An 18529-nucleotide genomic window follows, 5' to 3' on the forward strand; every position below is an offset into this window, starting at 1 on the left:
GGTCCAGCATTTTAGACAACTTAGGGTATACTGTGAACTTTCATTCATGTTTCACCCTTGCAAAACAAGGTTTGGGATGCAGTGATCTTTATTAAAAAGTTAATCTCCTTCCATATTCATGGAGAGTTCTAGCTTAGTGTCTCGTCTAGTCCAAGCTTCAAGCACAGTCTTATCTCCTCAATTTAGCTTCAGTCTATCAACAAGGTGAGATAGATTTAACACTAAAAACAATATGACAAGAAAACAAATTCAAGGTTTAACTAGGAATAAATTGTTGAGTCTTCATTTCTACAGCTAGCATTATTAACTACTATCTTTTAAGATTGTCGATGATGAAGGAAACATTATTCCAAATGGAAAAGAAGGCAATATTGGAATTAGATGCAAGCCAGAGAGACCAGTTGGATTGTTTAAAAAGTATATTGTAAGTATAACAAACTCATCATCATCATCATCATCATCATGGTAGTTGGGAGCCATACAACACAACCATGTTATAGATTGAACCATGTCATAAGAAACCAGGTTTTCTTTGATGAAGGTTGCTTGCTTTATTGAAGTTGCTGCTAAAGGACTTCTTGGGAGAACCAAACGAATGCCCATTTCTTATTGTCAAGGCAACATCAAATAATTGTACTGCATGATTGAGACTGATTTTTTTCCATTTGCTTAGTACCTTTTCATAAGAGTTGGTGCTTCAAAGGTAACCTGTTTTATTTGAAATTTCTGGAAACTATTTTATCTGGGTACATTTATAAAAAAAAGAATTGGTCGTCATTTGGTCGACTGGAGCTACTGTTCCTCCCTGCCTATTGAATAGACCAACAAGTTAGATGTTGTTGTTTAGTTTTACATTTGTGGTGCTGCCTTCCACACATGCATCAGAAATTTAACAAAGGGTCACCAGACGATAGAGACATGGGTGTTCTGGTCTGATGAAAGGGATTGCAACAGAAAATGTGAGTGTTCTGAAGGATTTAATTCTGAGTGAAAAGAAGAAGAATTTTCCTTACCATCCACATACAAATGTCATTGTAAATATATTATTTACTGGTGAGTGGCTGAAAATGTGACGAAAAATAGATTCTGAGATAATGCCTCGTCTGGTTGATCTCTGTCTACCAGAAATGTCAACAACTAAAAAGTGGGTATCTCACAACATACAGTAGTCATTCTAGATGTCAACATAACTGCATTATGATATAACAATGCACTGTTAAGATGGTTTGTCAATACAGACAAAGAATTTGTTTATGTAACAATAGATAAATTTCAGTGCATTTTATGTCAGGTTTACGGCTTCCTTTCGTGGGGCCTCTCAATTTCTCCACTCCAAACCAATCGTTGTATATACAAGTTTAAACAGCCAACAATGTTGGCAATAAAAAATAAATCAGCAGATGGTATATTTTGCCACCAGTAGGGAAAAAAACACAGTTTATGACATTGGCAAAGCCCTACATGATTCCAGAATAAACTTTTTACACGTTATTTTTCATACTTTTAAAAAGAAAAAACTATTTTTTCATGTACAAGAAAAATATGTAAAGTTTCAGGAGCCAAGCCAATGATTGTCTCATATTATTCATATGCAATCTCCTCCCCAAAAATGATATTAAACATTTCATGTTATTTTCGTACTTATAAGAAAGAAAATTTATTTTCCATGCATGAGAAAAATACATTTATATACAATTTCGGGAGCCCCACCACGACTGTGTAATATCCGAATTTGTGTTATAATGGAGCGTGTTATAACGAGGTCATACTGTATATAGAAACATATCTGAAAAATAAATGTATTCTGCCACATTTGGAGAAGATAAAGATTCCAAGTCAGCCAAAACCAGGTATGAAAACTTTTAAAAGGAACTGTTGTTTTATGCTTGTTCATGTCGCAAAGAATGTATTTTGTTTCAGGTATGTTGTAATTATTTTTATGTTGATTTTTTTGCATTACAGTCTTACATATCTGACTATGTATCACTTTCTGTACATCTGCTTTGTTCTGAATGTGAAGTTTGCAGAAGAATTAGCTTAAATTGACAAGAATGGGAATTTGATGCAGATGAAGAGAAATCATGCAAATCAATGTATTGTTATAGCAAAATCTAAGCTTCTTGTTTGATCTGAGATGTGAGTATTGCTGCATGGGATTACCACTCAGATGTATTCATTGAGCAACCTTGTCTCAGTTAATAAATAGTTCCATCTTTCTATTGCTGGTTTATGTTGTATACAGATAAAACTATGAGATGGCTTGTGGCATAGACCATTGAATATGTTTCATAATAATGAATATTTATCCTGTATATCTTCACATTGTTACCAATATCTACATACAGGGAAACATTGCTTGTACACACTTCAGTATAACGTATTTGCCAACCTATAAGTCAATGCAGAGTATAAGTTGAATCTGCAAATTTGGCAAATTTTCCATCCTTCATCCATATATTAAGTCTATGCTGAGTATATGATGAGGCCAGATCAATACGTCAGATTGATTTTTTCACTTCATGCCACACAGCATCACAAATTTCATTCTATCTGTAACTCAGTTACCTTTTCAATCAGAATCATTAAATGTAACTAAAAGTACCTAATTTGTCTTACATGAAGTATTTTAAATGTATTATGTACTTGCAGCTACATGTAATGATGCTGACATGAAAATTTATTGAGTTACAGATAGATTACCAGCAATAGGGAAATTGCATCATTAATACTAAAATGCTTTTTCTGTTTTTTGAGGGGTGGGGGGATGGAGAGATACAGAGAGAAGGATGCATATGTATTCCATGACATTTTTCTTCTTGCACTTCGTGATCAAAATACAATATGGTCCGATATATAAGAGAGAGTGAGAGTTCAGCTCTTCGTGGGTTTTTTGTTGTTGTTTTTTACCTATTGCCCCTGTGTTAATGAAGCTTTTGTCAAAGAGAGAAAACATTAAAATGAAACAGTAAATGTAAACTATGCAAGTACATACCATATTCCTTCAGGGTTTAAATATTCACATTAGTTATGGGCATATAGTCTCCAATAGGTTAAATCCCAAGAATGACCATTTGCAGTCAGATTTTCTTTGCAAGTATAATGACCTCTCCATTTCCAACAAATAAGATTTTGTTTAGAGTGCATGTACTTTTCCTGTACTTAGGCGGTAGTTGTTTTTGATCTTTGCCTATGTTAGATGTACTTGAAATTGCTGCCAATTCTGTCAGCAAGTCCAAAACTGTCACTGGCTGAGAAATTTACACTAGTAACCACCTAGCATTTCCTTTCATTATATGGTACAGTATTCATAATACCCATGGGTAGCCTAATTTCCTATTGGTAGCCTTGGTAATCTGATCTGGTCTGCGAAATCTTGATCTCAAACAGGTGTTATCTTGGAATGATTGAATACAGCTGTAGCATATTTAATTAGCATGTAAATACCACTACAAAGCCACGGTATTCTTTTAATAATGGAAGTGGCAGCAAAAATTAGAAGGAATTGCTTACATAGAGGTATTAATTGATAATGGAATATGGTACTGCACTTGTACACAAGTAAGATCAGTCATCAGGTAAGTGAATACAGATTTACAGTCTTGAAGACATCTCTGTCTGTCTGCCTCTCTTTCTCGCTCTTTCTCTCAATGGGGCATACATTTTATTTGGTCATTGGGGACAAGAAGAAAATTGTGATGGAATATGTCTTTGTCATGGTTATTCATCTTCTAACTTGTAAATTCTAATGCACATATATGTAATCAAATTTAAGCAATGTATATTACAAACAACGTACATTACTGGTGCATGCTGCTTTAGCGCAATTATATTTGATTTTTAATACTGACAATCATATAATTGTTTAAAATATTCTATGTGGGATCCTATATTCTCTCATACACAATCTCTTCCCCAAAATGAAATATTTTATACACATTATTTTTCATACTCTTTGAGAATTATTTTCCAAACGAAAAGTATGATATAGCAATTCGGCTGACATAATTCATATATAAATCAATTTGGAGTATGAGACGAAGCTAAGATTTTCCGGTCAGAAAGTATCATCTTATATGCAGGCAAATATGGTGAAATGAATTCAAATCAAACACAGTCATGGTGTGGTATGTTTACTCTGACTGCTAGCTGTGAGGACATCAGCATCTGCCTAGGCTGAGAAAATCTGCATGTAATAATAACAGGTGATGTGTTATTTCTATTAAAATATAGTTTTGGTGGGGTGAAACTAATTTTAATAATGTAATACATACCTGTTGGTTTTACCAGATTATCTTCTCCCTATCAGTACTAATGTCCTTTCTGTCTTGTTCCATGTCAAAGAAGGATATTTTGAATGATGGAGTTAACAAAGGTATCAAACAGCAGCTATGTTTAGTTTTATTCTAGACCTCTAATTACTCAGTAGAGGAGGGAATTTACCTCACATTGGGGACTTTTGTCAGGAAAAGTGTTAGAAAATAACAGTTTAGTATTACTTAATTAAATTACCACTAAAAACTACATATTAAATGCCAATTTACTCCATCTTCACTATTTTTCATTTAAAATATTGGAATTATAAATCAGTTTAAATTGGTAACTGTGTCATCACAGCCTGTAGTTTTGTTCTTTCCCCCAAACAGTGAATGTGGGGAAAACCTTGATCAGCTGGCTGTCTCCTATCCCAGTTAATACGCTCAAGGCATCTGTAGGCATTGATGAACAACCCTCATTTCATTAACTGCTAGTCAGCAAAGATTAGGATTTCAGGCTGTGTGTTGGATAATTCTAAGACCCAGGGAACTCCAGGACCTTCTTTCTGGAGAGCCAGTTGGAAGTATCCTTCTCCTCCCACTGGTATGGCACCTGCTTGGACACATACCATGCCAATGTTTTTGAGCTTATATAAAATTATTGCAGTGGCTAGCAAGATGACCCTTTAAGACATCCTACTTAATGTCTAGAAATTTTATGTACTATTGAAAATTATTACAATTGTGAAAAGTATGGTATCCTGAAATTTAAGGGGCCAGGTTTTTTCTGTTAATGGTGAAAATGTTCATTTATTTTATTTCTGCATAAATCTTAACCAGGATTCTAAAACGATAAGTTCTAAACTTGGTTATCATTTGTTGGCATCCATTTTGTTAAAGATGTGGGACAAGTTTTTGTTACTTCACATGGCATGATGCCAAGTGAGTTTCTTTTATTTGCCTTGCATCCAGCTTGCATCATGCATTCACTGTCAATATAAGCTATTTTAACCTTCTTAGAAACCACTAGACCATTTTCAGTGAAACTTGACAGAGAATTTTGGCATAAAAGCCTTTCATCTTTATGCAAAGAATGCTGATATGCCATCAACATGTCCTTCATTGCTAAAAATGTAGAAACCATCAAATAGCTTCTCCAAAACCAATGAACAAAATTCAACCAAATTTGGCATCAATCACCCTTGCATGGAGACCTTTCAAATTTGTGTATGAATGATGCAGATCAACCTTCAAGTATGGCCACCATTTCTAAACATAGAAAACTTTAGATGGCTTTTCAATAAATTTTTGAACACATTTTTACCCAATTTGACATAAAGGTCTTACATTTTTTTTTACAAATAATGCCAATCTGACATCAAATATGGCGACTGTAACTAAAAATATAAAACCTTTTAGCATGAAGGCCTTATAAACTGTTCTAAATGATAAATATAGCCACTGTAACCAATACACAGGAACCTTTCAATATCGGCAGACATCATACCCGTATTTCTTGTCCAGTCTCCCTTTCTCTAGAATAGGTGTTAGGCAGGTGAGCGATCTCATGCCAGGTTGGGTCTTTTGTATATGAGCTGATATTTGTGTTTTGCACACAGTTTCTAACTTAAAAAGGCATGTTTATGCATGCATCAGTAGTGTATAAGCAGTATAAGAAAATGATGATTAACCAATATGTGATGATGAACCAATATGACATACCTCACTGACTTGTGTTAACTTTGTGTGCACTAAGTTAATTTCTCAGTGTGGAAATCTGTAAACTTGACTCTCACCCAGTGAGATGGAAGAATTTTATATGAACTCGGTTAAGGAATTTTTTGTCATACCAGCATAGAAATCTTCGAGTTCTTGAGAGAGCTGATCAGCTGTCAAAAATAGTCACCATTACGAAAACTAGATTTTAAATGACTTGCTAAAATCTGCTCAACAGAGTTGAACCAAATTTGACAGAAAGCCTCCTGGTGTTATTGGTATTAAAGTTTTGTGCCTATTTGCTGTTGAATATGATCAGAATTACTTTTTTAAAAATAACAAAATTCAGACTTCTCAAAAACCACTTCAGAGAATTGGACCATATTTGACAGCATTTTGGCATGAAGGGTTTTCAGAGTTTTACAAATGATGCTGATCTACCATCAAATATGGCTGCTGTTGCTAAAAACAATGTCACATTTAAACAACTTTGTCTGAAAGGGTGTTTAGCTGAATTTTAGCAATTCAACAGCAACACCCAGGCATAAAAGCTGTTCAACACTGGTTTGGTTTTGTGGGGTTTAAAGTCATTTTTCAACACATAATAGGCTTTATATGGCAGGTAGTGGAGAAAGGGCCAAGGATGAACCAGTGTCTTACAGTTGGTAGCTACTGGCAAGCTTTCTCACACACCCATGTTGGTTAAGCCGAGTCTCTAACTCATGCACTCAGGAAGTGTGAGTGATCTGTAAAGACAAGTGCCTTTAACCACTCTGCCACCCAAGGACCCTTCAGCATTGCACAGATTATGCCGAATATAATTTCAAATAATGAATAAGAAGCAAAAGATAGCGACTTTTTGTGACAGTTGTTTTCACAACATGTGCAGACAGCAGCAGTGGTAAAAAAGTGTCTGCAGGAAGCACCTTACTGGCTCAGATTTCTTAGTCAGCTTCTCTTGTTAGGCACAAATGAGTGATCTCAGGTCCATTTTGGCTTCTCCTGTTAGGCACAAATGAGTGATCTCAGGTCCATTTTGGCTTCTTATATCTTTTTTCTGTCTAGGATATACACTTTAGGTGTATGAGGAAAATTTGAAGAAAATCCTTTGGTATTTTCAGAATGATGATGACAGAATGAAATCCGTTTTCAGAGGAGACTTCTATCTCACTGGAGACAGGGCTATTAGAGACGATGATGGATACATCTGGTTTGTGGGTAGAGCTGATGATGTTATTCTAAGCTCTGGGTAAGCATAATTATTAAAAAAATCAAATCGTTTGCATTCAAAAATTACCTTTTCTCAAGATAGTTCCTTGTTTAACTTGACTTCCATGACAAAGGCATCCTGATTACCAGTACTATCAAGTATACCATATATACATATAAGTCGAGTCCAGCTGCAAACTAGACTGACCCAGATCTGTTATCACATAAATGCACAGGTAAATCTGGGTCATTGCAGTTTGTTAAGAGCATATAATAAAGCAACTTAGATCCGTATCTGCCTGTATATTATGATCCAGCAGATCATGGTCTGTATTGTTTATAGTTGGTCTCTGCTTGCAACTAATGATATTCAGGATGGTTCACAACGTAAATATAGAACTCATCTTTACATTCTTATGCACAGGATATTATTGACATAAGTATAATAATAAATAATAATAATAATGAGGACTTTGTTTAGCACCTGATCTTTAGAACTTCTAAGTGCTTTACAACTTTAGACAACACCTAAAACATAAAAAAAACATATCAAATGATATGATTACAAAGTAACCAAAGACCATGAAATTAGAAAACATAAAACATGCTGAAAATATTTAAGGTAGGAAATATTATTAGGTCTTTAAGTTTGTTTTTGCAGTCAAAATAGGTGAGTTTTAAGAGCACTCTTTGACTGAGATCACTGTGTCTTTGTGTCTAAGTTCAGTGGGCAATTCATTCCACGTTCCTGGGCCCTGGTATACAAAAGAACGCTGTCCATATGACTTTGTTTTCGTAATGGGAATAAGGAGTATAGGATTGTCAGAAGAGGAGCGTAAGTATCTTGCTGGTGTGTACACATGGGTGAGGTCAGATAGGTATGTTGGACTGGATTCTGTCAGTGAAATGTAGCACAGAGAACAAATTTTGTGTAGGGTACAGAATGTGGGGGGAGGTGTGCTCTGATTGTGATACTCTAAGGATGATCCAAGCAGCTGTCTTTTTAACTTTTTGAAGTTTCTGGAGTAGATATTGAGACAAACCAGACAGAATTGAGTTACAATAGTCCAGTCTTGAAAGTACTAATGAACACACAAAGATATTTGCGAATTGAACTGATGCGTCTCAGCTCAAGATATGCAGCCTTGCATATGTTTATGACATGTTGGTGCAGTGTGAGAGTACTGTCAAGGGTAACACCTAGGTTTCGTACTGACTGTGTGAATTTAATGTTGGTGTTGCTAATATTTATTGTTTGAGGTAAAGGATGTGAATGAGAAAGTCAGAATGGCCTCAGTTTTATCATCATAAATCTGCAGTTTGTTACATGTCATTCATGATTTCACATCAATAATGCACCTCTCTGCACCTTGGATGGTAGCATCAACTTCATTTGGGTGGCTAGATTTGTATATTTGGGTGTCATCATTGGTGAGAGACACTGGACACTTGAGAGAAGCTGATTGTATAGAATGGAGAACGGGTCCAAGAACAGACCCTGTGGAACACCACAACATATATCAACTGGGCTAAAGCGTATTCCATATGCGGACACAATTTGTGTCCTGTTGACCAAGTAGGACTTGAACCACAGTAAATCCATGAATTTTAAATAATTTCAAGGTATACTTGCATATATAGTTATGCCCTAATTTGTCCAGAATCATTTGTTTCTCCTTCAAGTACATTCCCGAATCACATTATAATAGGAATATTAGAAAGCTACCTTGTGAATACAGCCCTACTAAAAGACAAAAATTATCTTTTTCTAGCTTATGCAGACAAAGGGCAATAACTCTTGCTCAGTATTTCCCCTGGCTACTGCCAGGTGTCACTACTTTTTAGCTTTACTGCTGCACTGATAACAATGTACATTTTATTTCAACAATCCAAGCCATATTAGTGTTCAGATTGGATCATCCAACTTTCATTTGGGATTTATTATGTGGGACAATCATTCTTCTGCAGGTTGTAAACATTATATTTTTAAAATTTCTGCCACATTTTAGTGGCTTTGTCACCTTTATGGATTTCATCTAAGACCATGTTACATCCTTCTATCATCAACCTCATGTTGTCCATTATGAGTTAGCGCAACAGTGACTATTTTCGCCTGCTCCTTCGTAACAGAGAAGGTTTTAGTGCATAAATAGCATGCTGCATTGCTAATTTATGCTTTGTTTTCCCTTTTGTTATTTCATTAGAATTGTCAACTAAATGCAGGAAATGCATGAGTTCAAAGGCATCAAATGCAACACCATTTTTTGATCACTCTGTTAATGTGTTGACATTAATAACTTAGTAAATGCTGAATTACTAATTTATGCTTTGTTTTCTCTTCTTGTGTCATTTCAGCAGAAATATCAACTAAATGCACGAAATGCAAAATTTCAGAGCAAGGATGTCAACCATGCCTTGTTTTATATATACTAAATGTGTATTGTCTATAATATGCAGCATGTGTAATACATGGTCAGGGGAAGTTTGAGCTACAGTATTAGCGAGTTAGTAACATGCTGAATTGCAACCTTATGCTTTGTTTTCTCTTCATGTGTAGTTTTTTAACTTCCGGTAAATGAGTAAAATGCAAAGTTCAGTGGAATAATCCATAAGACATGAAAGGGAAGGAAAGACAGAATAAATCAAGGACTACATTGACATTCAAAGACAACCTAAACTTCATCGCTGGCAATGCTGACTCATTGGAGGAGTGTCCCCACAATTTTATGCAGCCCAACTCCTCACCACCCCTGGCATGTCTGAGCATGGATTTTGTGAATTTAATTCACGACTTATCGGGTTTGTACCAGATTCATTGAATCCATTTCATGATATAGCCTCACCTTCATCATCCATCCAGCTTGTGGGACCTTCTGAGAAAACAGTCCAGCCATCTAGCTTTGACAAGGATCTTAGTGACAGATCCATCTGCTTATCCATACAATCAGCAACAAACTCTTAACATGATGAAGATTTCAGTGAAAATTCTGTCCATCCAGCCAAGTCCACCATGGGAACATTTTTTATCAGTTGGTCCAGTGAACTAGAATATACAGGAATCCTAATGACAGATCTGTCTGTTTAGCCTACCATCAGTGACATACTGTAACCTCATGGTTCTGGAAAATTACTCAGGGATTTTAGCTTTCTTTTTCAGACCTTGAAGCTACAAGGGTTCGTCTGACTTTAGCAATAGAGATAAAACAACAATAAAGAAAGATTAAAAATCCAGGACAGATTTATTCTAACATTCTCATCTGTAAAACAGAACTACACCCTTTTTACCAGTTTACAGATTCAACTTTTACTTACAGAATTATACCAGTAGATACAACTGTAATGGATATATTTCGATTAGCCAAAAAAAAACCAATCTAATTTACTAAAAACTAAGCTTGAGTGTTAAACATGTGGGCAATAAGGTTTTGAATTTCGTAATCTAAATTTGGGTTTCCAAATTCATGTGTAGAAAATTCGTCTGCTTTTGGGAACTTGTAGTTTAAAGTCTAAGTTCCAAATTGTTCTTCAAAATTACATACATTAAATTTTCCTTCTGCAAGAATTACCTCTCTCATTTTTCTTGACTTAATCTTAGTTCTAGATGTTAACCAGCCCTTTTCTTCTATCCGTCTACTACCTTATCTTTCTACCCCTATCTGTCACCGACTTGGGACAAGGACGCTGTTTATATACAAGTTTGGCACGTGTAAGCATTCTGGTAAACAAAGCATTGATTGGTGGGTATTGCAATCGATCGGCCAATCCAAATCGACCATGCCGACGGAACATGACCGCACGACAGTAATACACACAACTCGGTGTTTTAATCCTTTGAATTTAACCTAGTATTAGACAATATAATCAGTCATGACAAACCTGCCCGAATATATTATTCTCATCTTCGAATGTTGTGCAGGTAATTTAATTTTAAAATCTTGTATTGTTGTACAAAATACGCGAACGGGTAACGAGCATTGTTATGTACGAGGGGACATCTCAAAATGGCTCCGCTCGACTACAAGAACGTGTTGTGGGTAAAATCAGCTGATTCGAAGGTACATGAAGTAGCGGCATAGCAATACCATTATTATGATGGAGATATCAATGAGAAATCTGTCCATCCAGACGAGCCCTTGGAACAGCCAATACTGGGTGCTATCAACTTCAGAATGCCCTACACGTCCTACCACTACTCAAGGTTATAAAGTAAAAGCATCATAGATTTTGACTGGGAGGAAGGAAAGCCATCCTTTTTGCTCCTTCTCCAGTCACCTAAAGTTAAGGAGATCAATGAATGCCTGTTGGGTAGAATTGTGGACCCAGGGATTCTTTTGTTTATCTTTCAGGAAGCCAAGTAATAATGACATTCTCAGCTTGCTGGTAGAACACTCACTCAGACACCATCAGTACTAGTCTCCTGGCCCTTGGTAAAAATAAGAAATCTAGCAACCTGTCACATGTCCTTTCCACTATTTCTAAGTGGACAAAAATGTTCCAGCCACACACATGCTAGTCCAGAAAGTACTCACTATGTCTTCAATGTTAGCTCTAAAGGCCAGTGTTTTGACTGCTTCAGCAACTTCACTTTCATACAATGTGACTCATAACTGTGGTCCATGTCACTCAAGCCTCACCCTACCCCGGCTTTATGATCATGAGTATGCAGTCAGTCTCAATCTGACTGACACATATTTTCACTTCCCTATCCACCCCTTGTGATGGAAATTTCTGTTTCACATACCTCAACATGCTTTAACAATTCAGAGTCGTACCTTTGGCCTCAACATCATCCATTAGATTTTAACCACAGTTATGGATTTCTTGGTCACCCTATTCTGGTCGACTTCACCTACAACTATGCCAGCGTACCTGGATAGCATCCTTCAGAAACATTTGGTAAGTTCTGTTCTGTTCCAGGACAGAAACAATCTTCTCATTTATATATCATCTAGGCTTGAACTGGCAAAAGTCTGACCTCTGTCCATCCCAGCTTTTTATTCATCTGTGTGTGGAGTTTATAACCAACCTGTATTTGGTACAACTTATAATCAGGATCATTGAACTCATTGCATCCATTTCCAACACGACTTCAGTTTCCATGAGAGAATTTGAAACTCCTTGGATTATTCAATGCAACAGTGGACTTGATCCTGCTGGTGTGGTTTCAGGAAATGGTGCCATATCAGTAACATTGACCCTCAGAGTGCCTCAATCCCTCAATTAGCAAACTTTTTTCTCAGGCTCTCCAAAGAGAAACAACAGGCCCCAATTGCTATTAAAGGCTACTGCTACATGATATCAAACACATTACAGCATGATGGTAGATATGATATCAGACACATTACAGCATGATGGTAGACATGATATCAGACACATTACAGCATGATGGTAGATATGATATCAGACACATTACAGCATGATGGTAGACATGATATCAAACACATTACAGCATGATGGTAGATATGATATCAGACACATTCCAGCATGATGGTAGACATGATATCAGACACATTCCAGCATGATGGTAGACGTGATATCAGACACATTCCAGCATGATGGTAGACATGATATCAAACACATTACAGCATGATGGTAGACATGATATCAAACACATTACAGCATGATGGTAGACATGATATCAGACACATTCCATCATGATGGTAGACATGATATCAGACACATTACAGCATGATGGTAGACATATCAGACACATTACAGCATGATGGTAGACATGATATCAAACACATTACAGCATGATGGTAGATATGATATCAGACACATTCCAGCATGATGGTAGACATGATATCAGACACATTCCAGCATGATGGTAGACGTGATATCAGACACATTCCAGCATGATGGTAGACATGATATCAGACACATTACAGCATGATGGTAGACATGATATCAGACATTCCAGCATGATGGTAGATCTGATATCAGACACATTACAGCATGATGGTAGACATGATATCAGACACATTCCAGCAGGGGCCCCGAGTGGCCGAGTGGTCTAACGCGCTCTCCATTACGGATCACTGCCATCTCACCTCTGTCTGCGTAGGTTCGAGTCTCGGATTCGGCCAATGTGGGTATGTGAGAAAGCATGCCAGTAGCTTCTCGTGGGTCAGTGGTTCTTTCCGGGGATTTCCCGGGTTCTTCCTCCACCATTAATACTGGCCGCCATGTATGGCCTATCGTGTGCTGAAAAATGGCGTTAAACACGACAACAACAACAACAACACATTTCAGCATGATGGTAGACATATCAGACACATTCCAGCATGATGGTAGATATGATATCAGACACATTCCAGCATGATGGTAGACATGATATCAGACACATTCCAGCATGATGGTAGACATGATATCAGACACATTCCAGCATGATGGTAGATATGATATCAGACGCATTCCAGCATGATGGTAGACATGATATCAAACACATTACAGCATGATGGTAGATATGATATCAGACACATTACAGCATGATGGTAGACATGATATCAGACACATTCCAGCATGGTGGTAGACATATCAGACACATTCCAGCATGATGGTAGACATATCAGACACATTCCATCATGATGGTAGACATGATATCAGACACATTCCAGCATGATGGTAGACGTGATATCAGACACATTCCAGCATGATGGTAGACATGATATCAAACACATTACAGCATGATGGTAGATATGATATCAGACACAGTCCAGCATGATGTTAGGCATGATATCAGACACATTCCATCATGGTGGTAGACATGATACCAGAGACATGATATCAGATACATTCCAGCATGATGGTAGACATCATATCAGACACATTCCATCATGATGGTAGACATGATATCAGACACATTCCAGCATGATGGTAGACATGATATCAGACACATTCCAGCATGATGGTAGACGTGATATCAGACACATTCCATCATGATGGTAGACATGATATTGGTAGACGTGATATCAGACACATTCCATCATGATGGTAGACATGATATCAGACACATTCCAGCATGATGGTAGATATGATATCAGACACATTACAGCATGATGTTAGACATGATATCAGACACATTCCATCATGATGGTAGACATGATACCAGAGACATGATATCAGACACATTCCATCATGATGGTAGACATATCAGACACATTCCATCACGATGGTAGATATGATATCAGACACATTCCAGCATGATGGTAGACGTGATATCAGACACATTCCAGCATGATGGTAGACATGATGTCAGACACATTCCAGCATGATGGTAGACATGATATCAGACACATTCCAGCATGATGGTAGATATGATATCAGGACATGATACAGATCTGTCAGATCATTTAGATGATTTTGATCTCAGTCTGTCAAAATCCTTCACATTAATGTTAGGATATAAGCCTGCTACCTCTCAAATCCAGCCCTGCTAAAAGACAAAAATTCGTCTTTTCAGTCTATCTGTCAAAGACCAAAGGGCAATAACTCTTGCCCCTTACCTCCCCTTGCCACCGCCATGGTGTCACTAGTTTTTAAGCTTCGCTTGTACTGATAACACGTACATTATACCTCCAAACAATCCAAGCCATCTTAGCGTTAAAATTGGACCATCCGAAGTTAAATTAGAATTTATTGCATTGGACAATCATTCTTCTACAGGATGTATACATTATTTTACCAATTTTTTCAAAATTGAGTGACTTTGTCACCCTTACGGATTTCGTTTACTGAAGACCATGTTACACACACTATCGCGGAACTCATGTTGTCAATTAAGAGTTAACGCGACACTGACTAATTTTGCTTACTTCGTTAGTAACAGTTGTGGTATTAGCAAATTAATAACATGCTGAATTGATGATTTGTGCTTTGTTTTGTTTTCTTGTGTCGTTTCAGTAGAAATGTCAACCAAATGCATGAAATGCAAACAGTTCAAAGCAAAAAAGGACAACCATAACTCTTGTATTGTATGTAAAAAGTGTACATCATTTATACCATGCAGCGTGTGTAATACTTGGACAGAGCAAACGTGGGCTGATGTAGTCCAGAAGGCAGCAAAAGTGAGGGATAGACAGAATAAGTCGAAGAAAGATAGCATTGATGTCCACAGTATACATCCAAAGACAGCCTCCATTGCGAGCCTTGTTGGGGACGTTGGAGTCCCCCCTCCACCTAAAGTTCGTTGTTTGCAACCGTCAGCCACAGTAACATCAGCGGCAATGGAGGAAAATAATGTTGACAGGGTACAACAGTCCAACTTTGAACAGATGCGTCGTTTGGTCCAGGAAACGACGACGCAGCTATTGACATCAGGCCAGATATTACCCTTATTTCCCTCGCTTGCTTCCACAGCTTTTTCTGACTCTTTGGGGGAATGTTACCCCAATTTTAGGCTGCCCAGTGGGCGTAAGTCCCCCCGCATGTCCGAGCATGGCCTTCAGGCCTGTAAGTCAGGACGCTTGGGGTTTTTACTGGATCCATCGGATCCATTTCATTATACAACCTCTACGTCACCGGCCATCCAGCTGTCCCAGCATGGGGACCCTATTGCTAAAACGGTGCTATTGCTGTACCGCCGGCAACATACCAATACTATGGCGGAGATTTTAGTGAGAAATCTGTCCGTCCAGCCAGGCCATTGGAGCAGCTGGTACCGGTGATAGCAGGACCATCGCCAACATTCAGACTGACCACAAGCCAGACAAACCAGCCGGCAGGGCCAGCCGTCCATATGTTCACAGCCTATCCACAAGGGAGAGTTAGTGACAGTATTAAGGATGACGGAATCATGTCATCTATGCCACCTGGTATGCTCTATCCAGAAATGCAAGCTATTACAGAACACGACTCGGCACACAGTGAGGGTGACGAGACTCCTGCAAATCAGCCGTACACAGATCCAACCATGGAACGGACAGAGTTTGGCTTCAAGGCAGCAGTGGAAGAAATTTATAGGGTGTTGGCAACTTCAGAATGCCCACCACCTCCTACTGCCACTCAAGACTACAAAGTTAAGGCGTCTGTAGATCTTGACGGGGAGGAAGAGACGCCGTCCTTCCGGCTCCTTCCCCAGTCGGCAAAAATTAAGGAGATCAATGATCGTCTATCAGGACGAATAGGTGATCCGGGGAATACTAAGGCATTCTTTTCAGAAAGCCAAGTACCAGCGACGTTCTTGTGTCGCTGGTACAAAACTCATTCAGATGCCTTCAGTACGGATCTTCTGGCCCTGGACAAAAATATGGCAGCAGTTCACATGTCCGCTCCAGTGTTTTACAAAGTGGACAAAAATGTGTTCCATGCCACATCAAAGCTAGTCCGGAATGTAGTCGCTACGTCTTCAATGTTAGACTTGGCTTCATTAGCCATTTTCCAACTCGCAGAAAAATCCGACAATGACCACGCTTGGGAAGCGACGGCCCAGATTGCTAGAGTTATTAACAGGGCAGCTCACCATTCCATGGCTAATGCGTTGACTGCTTCTGCCAACTTAGACCTGATACGATGTGACGCATGTCTGCGGTCCACGTCGCTCAAGCCCCATCATACTCTGGCTTTACGGATGACTCCGTTTGGGTCGCCTTTACTCTTTGGAGGAAAAATTGAAGAAGTTCAGAAGCAGGCAGCTCAGGAACTGCCCCTCCAACTCGCCGCCCAACCCTCGCAGACGTTTAGAAAAAATCAGCCCCTGCCACAGCGGAGGGATGATTGGCGGACCAGGGACAAGGGATCCTTATAATCAAATGTGCAGTATAGATCCCAACCCAATGCCACGAGACAACAGTCTAATCAAGCTAGGAGGCAACCATACAGAGGCGGTAAGAAACAAAGTTTCTCCGTCTTCAAGCCTCCTAACTCTAAAAATTGATATACCCTCTCCACCACCCGCGGACAGCCTACCTGTGGTCGGCCGCCTCCTGCAATTTCAGGACCACTGGACCACCTTTTTCCTCAGAATGATTGGGTGATTCAGGTCATTTGGGAGGGACTTCAGATTTCATTTATCCAACCCCCTCCCCTGTCCTCCTCTCTGCTCTTCACGGACGTACCGTCCGATTGGGAGAAGGATACCTTTCTACAACAGGAGATACGGTCGCTCATAGAAAAATGGGCGGTGGAGATTGTGAAAAAAACGCAATCGCCGGGGTTTTATTCCAGGCTGTTTCTTATCCAGAAGGCAAAAGGCAAGTTGAGGCCGATCATCGACCTGAGTCGCCTCAACCAATACATTTTACCACCGAAATTTAAGATGGAAACAGCGAGATCAATCCGTCTTTCCATCCGGCGGGACGAGTGTGCCGTCAATCTAGATCATAACCGACGCATAAGTGGTAAGTTCTATTCTGCTCAAAGGCAGAAACAATCTTTTAGCAGTTTTAGATCATCTAGGCTTTCTCATGAACTGGAAAAAGTCCGATCGCCGTCCATCCCAGCGTTTTGTCCATCTGGGTATGGAGTTTCTCACCGATCTGAATCTGGTACGGCTTCCTCGCACTCGTGTAATCCGGATCGTCAAACTCATTGAGTCCGTTTCCAACAGGACGTGGATTTCAACGAGAGAATTCTTGCAACTCCTCGGATTATTCAATGCGGCGGCGGACTTGATCCCGCTTGGCCGTCTTTTTATGCGTCCCTTACAAATGACGTTACTGGCACAATGGTGCCCCTTTTCAAGTCCCCTCAATCAAACAATAATGATCACGCCCGAGATACAATCATTCCTACGTCAGTGGCACAACGCCGGTTGGCTGTCCACAGGGATTCCTCTGGAGATGCCCCAAGCGGAGATAACGGTATGTACCGACCCAGTACCTACGGTTGGGGTGCCCACCTGTTGCCGGACTTTGCTACAGTCAGCGGCACGTGGGAGCCAGGGGAGAGGCCTCTCCACATCAACCTTTTAGAAATGAGGGCTGTCATCAATGCCTTTCATTTCTGGAAGGATCAGCTCTCAGGAAAAACTGTCCTCATTATGTCAGACAACTCTGTGGTGGTGACTTACCTCCTCAAACAAGGGGGCACCAAATCACCAGACCTGTGCATTCTGATCTGGCAGTTTCTACCTTGGTGCGACAACCTTTCATCAACGTACAAATCAGACACATTCCTGGCAGACTCAGTGTCTTGGCCGACACTATCAAGGAAAGGTCAAGTCATTCATACGGAATGGTCACTCCATCAATCAGTCTTTCTTCGGATTTGCACACTTTGGGGGCATCCGATGATTGATCTTTTTGCGACAAGGTGGAATCGCAAGTTGCCCACCTTCATCTCTCTGGTTCTAGACCCAGAGGCTTGGGCCATGGATGCTCTGTCAATCAGCTGGGAAGGATTGTGAGCATTCG

At 39.1% G+C, this 18529-nt stretch overlaps 1 protein-coding gene across 5 annotated transcripts in view; it reads left to right on the top strand.

The window, feature by feature from the left end:
* LOC149802780 (acyl-coenzyme A synthetase ACSM3, mitochondrial-like) overlaps positions 1-18529 on the top strand; it is a 93370-nt gene that overhangs the window by 38892 nt on the left and 35949 nt on the right. For all 5 annotated transcript variants that reach the window (XR_016420091.1, XM_089952208.1, XM_089952207.1 and 2 more), the window contains exons 13-14: positions 323-424; positions 7091-7218. Coding sequence is in view for 4 of the 5 variants with exons in the window: in XM_089952208.1 (XP_089808334.1) it covers positions 323-424; positions 7091-7218 (230 nt within the window). In the remaining variant the exon portion in view is untranslated. The remainder of the gene's footprint in view (positions 1-322; positions 425-7090; positions 7219-18529) is intronic.

The sequence above is a fragment of the Sinohyriopsis cumingii genome, chromosome 3 (genome assembly GCF_028554795.1).
Source record: "Sinohyriopsis cumingii isolate HCF-2022 chromosome 3, ASM2855479v2, whole genome shotgun sequence".
In the NCBI taxonomy this organism is placed as follows: Eukaryota; Metazoa; Mollusca; class Bivalvia; order Unionida; family Unionidae; genus Sinohyriopsis; species Sinohyriopsis cumingii.